The sequence below is a fragment of the Rutidosis leptorrhynchoides genome, chromosome 10 (genome assembly GCF_046630445.1).
Source record: "Rutidosis leptorrhynchoides isolate AG116_Rl617_1_P2 chromosome 10, CSIRO_AGI_Rlap_v1, whole genome shotgun sequence".
In the NCBI taxonomy this organism is placed as follows: Eukaryota; Viridiplantae; Streptophyta; class Magnoliopsida; order Asterales; family Asteraceae; genus Rutidosis; species Rutidosis leptorrhynchoides.
In genome coordinates this window covers 340,199,137-340,204,936 of record NC_092342.1, presented here as the reverse complement: position 1 = coordinate 340,204,936, position 5,800 = coordinate 340,199,137, and the positions used below count along the sequence as shown (strand labels likewise).

The 5,800-nt window shown below is 36.8% G+C and overlaps 1 protein-coding gene across 1 annotated transcript; it reads left to right on the top strand.

Moving 5' to 3' along the window:
• The first annotated feature begins 275 nt into the window (after window positions 1–275).
• On the top strand, window positions 276–5,129 carry LOC139871831 (uncharacterized). Its single transcript, XM_071859576.1, has 3 exons — window positions 276–466; window positions 1,145–1,500; window positions 1,871–5,129. Exons 2-3 carry the CDS (start codon window positions 1,154–1,156, stop codon window positions 4,806–4,808), a joined length of 3,285 nt encoding a protein of 1,094 aa, XP_071715677.1. The 5' UTR covers window positions 276–466; window positions 1,145–1,153; the 3' UTR covers window positions 4,809–5,129.
• The last annotated feature ends 671 nt before the right edge of the window (window positions 5,130–5,800 follow it).

Below are 5,800 nucleotides of genomic sequence, written 5' to 3'. Positions count from 1 at the left end.
ATTCGGCGCGCTGAATCATCATTTAATTTTATAAAAAAAAGAAATGCTGCTCAAATATTTGTATTGAACTTCACATAATTCTAAGGTTTTAGATTGTTTTTGGTTGCTTAAACCTTAGATGTGACCAAAATAATTCAAACCCAAATTTGACAAATAATTTGCACATTTGCCACACAACATTCTAACTTTATAAAACAAGGACAACTTTAGAAAACCACCTATTTCATCAACGGCGTTAACCCTATTTCCTTTCAATTTCATTCCTCAGTTTTTGCCCTAATTCCATAATGCCTCCCTCGATTTCCAATTCCCCTCTTTTCATCGTGGATTTGTTCTGAAAAACACCGCCTCCTGACCGTCGATCATCTCTCCTTTAGAATCCCCCAATTTTAACCTAACCCTAAAAACCCTAACTTTCAGTTCACTTAATTAGTTGCAGTTATAGCACCACCAACTGTTGAATTGAGTAACTTTCTTTCTGATTGTGTTATTTTTATCTAATTTAAGGGTCTGTATGTATATTTGTATACATCTTTTTGTACTTTATATGTGTTTCTTGCAGTTATATAGCTATATCATGCGTGTTTGTTGCTTGAACTGTAGCGTATGTATATTAGTTAATTTAGTTTATACCTATTGCCTTAATTTGACAATGCTGTTGTTGCTTTTTACAGAATTATGCACTTGAAATATGCTAAAGTATAATTGAAAACTGTAGCTTTCTTGGATTCGACAGTTATGAACTTATGATCACTAGGTTGACCTTTTTGATTTTTTATTTATGAACCGGATGAATCCCGTTTAAGCTTAACCGTTTTTAGTGAACTTATGTATTTTAATGCGGTAAATTCGGTCACAGATCCGAGGTTGGTATTTATTAGTGTAGTTCAAAACACGATGAATTGGACCTTTGAGTTTTGTTACATAGCGTTATATTGAATTACAATTTTTAACTTAGTTAGGCTCATTAGGGTTTTAGTCGGTGAAGTTTCATTGTGCAGTTATGGTTGTTATGTAGTTGGGTAGTACGTCCTGAATGAATGAAGTTGGTTTTCTTTAAATTTACATGTAATGTTGGTAACCTGCAGATATTAACTAATAACCTACCATAATTTTTCTCTCTTGCGTATGTTTGTTTCTGTAGATATAAGCAATGGCGAAAGGAAAGCTTATATTAATCTGCCGATCTGGCGGTGAGTTTGTGACAAATGATGATGGAACTATGACGTATAATGGAGGAGAAGCAAATGCAGCAAATGTCACATCTGAGACTCCATTTAACGAATTAAAAATAAATCTGGCCGAAACGTGTAATTTGAACCAGGAAACTGTGTCTGTTAAGTATTTTCTGCCAGGGAATAAGCGCAACCTGATTACTGTAAAGAACGATAAGGATGTCAAAAGAATGGTTGATTTTCACGGGGAAGCACTTACAGCAGAAGTATTTGTTGCAGGAACACTCGGTTTTATTCGTAAATCTGTAGACGTTGAAACTAATAGGTATCATTCAATATCTATATAACACCTTCTATCACGATAGTAACTTGCTCTATCGTTTTTCTTAGAGTTGGGTTAATGCTATAACTGAATGCAGTCTTGTCCCTGCAACTTATTAATGTATCACGATAAAAAAAATTGTCAGATATGGTTACGAGTATTTTATTCAGTAATACTTTAGTACTTAAAAAAAATGTTTTTATGAACCGAAAATCATTTAGTTATGTGTTTCTAATGTATTAACTGTTAGATATACAACATTATCTGAATGGGGTCATACATAGATGGGATGAAATTGGAACCTCTTTCTTTATATTTTTATGAAAGGTGCATAAGGCGTACTTATCCGTAACTAAATGGGTGATATTTGCAGGCTAACTGATACTAAGAATAACGAGACTGTAAACATTGAAGACGAGGGTAGCAAGAAAGAGAAGGCACCACGAGGAAAAGCAGGTGCCAAGAAAGATAAGAAAGTGAAAAAAGACGATAAGAAGGTGGCCAAGAGTCCGATTACATCTCCCGTTAGGATGACACGTCGATCTGCTGCCGCTGCTGCTAAAGCCGAAGCTCAAAAAGAAAAAAATGTGTCCAGTGATACTTCTTCAAATGCTGCTTCTGAGCAAGTCAACCAAAATGTTGACTCTGGTCATAGCTCTGACTATGTTCCGATTGGTAGGTATACGAAACGAAAGAAGGGTGCCGATCAGAATGAGACAGATGTTAATGCTAGCCCTGCTGACAGTGTGAAAAAACGAAGACGAACTCCATCTTGGAAGGTTGGTGCTAATGGTCGACCCACGATTGTTTCCGATTCTGCCGGGTCAAAAACTCGAGGGACTAAAAATGAAAAATCACAGAGAAAAAGGGGCAGGACGACTGTTAAAGAAGAGGTTTCTCAGGAGACAAAATCGGGAAGAAAAAGAGGGCGTCCTCGTGCTAATACAATTGATCGAGAGCCCGTTGAGTTTGTGGGACCCTCTGCTCTTGCCACCTGTGATGATGACGCATCACCCGAAACTATAGTTACTGTATGGAAGTCGGCTATTACTAACGTTGGCCAAGAATTTGCAAATGTAGATGAATTTAAGGAAGCATTGCATAGATTCGCTTTGGCTAATGATTTTGAGTTAAAGTTCAAGAAAAACGATACAAACCGTGTCGTTTGTGGTTGTGCTTCCGAAGGGTGTTCGTGGAAGATTAATGGCGTATGGGTCCCATCCAAAAAATCGTTTAAGATAAAGACCCTGAATAATGTACATACATGTGATAACGATTCGAAGAACTGGCTCGTAAATACTATAAATGAGAAGCTGCAAGAAACACCACATTTGAAACCAAACGAAATCGCTAACGCACTTGTTAAAGACGTTGGGGTCAGGTCGAACACTACACAAGTATTTCAGGAAACCGGGGCTAACAGAGAACAACTTCATGGGTCAGATACAGATGCGTATAATAAGTTACCGTGGTTTTGTGACAAGATTATCGAAACGAATCCGGGTAGCGTTTGTAATCTTGTTATTAGTGAGAATAAAAGATTTAAAGCACTATTTGTGTCTTTTTACTCATCATTATGCGGATTCCAAAACGGTTGTCGTCCTCTTCTTTTTCTTGAAGCTACTTCTTTAAGGTCCGAATATGGTGAATCTATATTGACAGCTTATGCCATCGACGGAAATGATGGTTTTTTCCCGGTTGCATTTGCTATAGTAGACGTTGAAGATGATAACAACTGGCATTGGTTCTTGGAACAGTTAAAAGTTTCAATCTTGAACTCACAATCGATCACTTTCGTGTACGATAGAGAAAAGAATTTAAAAAATTCGATTTTTGAAGTGTTTCAAGATTCTCATGTTGGTTACTCAATCTACCATCTTTTAGAGAGTTTTAAGAGAAACGTTAAGGGCCCGTTTCAGGGTGATGGTAAATCTTACTTGCCAGTTCATTTTTTGGCTGCTGCACATGCTGTTCGTCTTGTTGGTTTTAAAAAGTCAACCGAGCAGATAAAACATATATCTGCTCAAGCTTACGATTGGGTCATGCAGATTGAACCTGAGCATTGGACCAATTCATCTTTTAAGGGTGAACGGTATAACCATATCACAGATGATGTTGGCTGGCCTCTTGCTAAACTAATGGAGGATTATCGGGCTTTACCTATTTTACACAAAATAGATGCTATTATAAGAACTATGATCGATGCTATAAGTGATGCTAAATTGGATGCATGTATGTGGTCAACCCACCTTACTCCATCAAAAGAGAGAGAATTGCAAGAAGAGAATATGAGATCGTGTGGTTTGAAAGTGTTGATCTCTTCTGATACGTTGTTTGAGGTTCGTGAAGACTCGACCCATGTTGTGAATATTAGTACTTGGAGTTGTACTTGTTTTGGGTGGAAAGAAACGGGTTTACCGTGTCGTCATGCGCTTGCGGTTTTTGCGTTAATTGGAAGAAACCCGTATGAGTTTTGCTCGAGTTATTTTACTGTTGATGCCTATCGTTTAACCTATATAGATGATATAGCACCGGTTCCCATTGAAAAAGAAGCAGGTGAAAAGATGGAAGCTGGGATAGCAGGGTGTGAAATTGATGACGCATTCATAGTAGAGGGTTGGAACGATGAAGGTGGTGAAAAGATAGAGATTGAGATAGCAGGGGGTGAAATTGAAGAAGCTTTGAAAGTCGGGGGTGGGAATGATGAAGGTGGTGAAAATATGGAGGTTGAGACAACAGGGGGTGAAATTGACGAAGCCCTGATAGTAGGGGGTGGGAATGATGAAGGTGGTGAAAATATTGAGGTTGAGATAACAGGGGGTGAAATTGATGAAACGCTGATAGTAGGGGGTGGGAATGAAGAAGGTGGTGAAAAGGTAGGGGTTGAAGAAGAAAATAGTAAAAAATTAGAGATGAGTTTTACAGGATATGAACATGAAACAGATGTTGAGAAAGAAAAGAGTGAAACTGTTGAAGTTGTGGATGACAAGGGTGAAGATATAGAGATTGAGAAAGTGGGGGATGAAAATGAAGATGTTGGGAAAGTGCAAGGGGAGATTTTGGAGGTTGAGAAAGTTGAGGGTCAAAATGGGGAGATTCGGAAAACAGAAGATAATAATGATGAGTCGGATGTGCTTGTGCTTCCTCCGATACCTGTAAAACCGGCTGATGTGGCGAAGGAGAAAATGGAGTGGGATGAAGCTGAGGTAGAAACTAAAAGAACGGTAACGTGCACAAAGTGCAAACAGCCTGGCCATAACAAAAAGTCTTGCAACTTTTACCAGGCAGCCGCACAACAAGAGGCTTGTTGACTTTGGTCAACTATCTAGATCGATCATGTTTCAATTAAAAACACAAACCAGGTACGATAAGAAGTCTTGTTTGGAGCAGATTATAGATGATAGTTTGTTTGTTAATATGTATCATATGGATCCCATTTGAACTTCTTATTGTCTTTATGTTTAGATCATTAATGTTACATTTTATAGCCTTTGAATTTGTTAGTTGTTTTTTGTTCTTAGTAAGGAACTGATAGGTGTAGTTTTACTCCTGTGAACGGTAAGAAATGACCGAATAAAGACTTTTCTTTGTAGTCGAATACTTTATTTGGATCTGTTGTGTATGATCTTGTTTATTCTTTAGATTAAGGGAATGTTTGTCTATCTTTAGTACTTCATAGTACTTAAGTAGGCCTAACAATAATACAGTATATGATTGAGATACTATTATCAAAATATCCTTTTCTAACATCTTGAAAGGTTGATAATGTGTCCAAATTTTGGTTGGAGACAAGTTGATCATGGGAACAAAAGGTAATGTGTATTTTTCTTATCTTCTTGACTTCTTGTGTTCACATACTAATAACTATATAAAAGGTACACTTGTTTCTTTACTATTCATATCATTTAACATAGTAACTACACTCTGTGTTAGTCAATTTCATGTTTTACATGTACTTTTTCCTTGCGAGTAATCATTTAAATCATTAGGAAAAAACTCTCATGTTCATTTCTTCATGATGGATCCATCTATTTTGGTTCATTCTTATACAAATCTGATAAATATATGATATATACAATTTTTTTTTTTTTTTTTTTTCTCCATAATGGCGTAACGGTGTTGTCTTTAATTCGAAAATACTGAAGAAAGATAACATTTTTGATTCTGTTCGTTTATTTTCATTTAATTGGTATAATAATAGAGGCAAATTAAATGTACATTGGAACGATTGGCGTATTAAACAGTTGTAAATGTTTGTGGTGGTACCTCTAGTGTCTTGCTAGTGGTCCACGTTTGGTAATGA

What these genes read in the sequence shown, in the direction of transcription:
- LOC139871831 (XM_071859576.1), top strand. Translation starts at nt 1,154, where the DNA reads ATGGCGAAAGGAAAGCTTATATTAATCTGCCGATCTGGCGGTGAGTTT. An exon ending in GTAGACGTTGAAACTAATAG is followed by an intron (nt 1,501 to 1,870) that starts GTATCATTCAAT and finishes TGATATTTGCAG; the next exon opens with GCTAACTGATACTAAGAATA.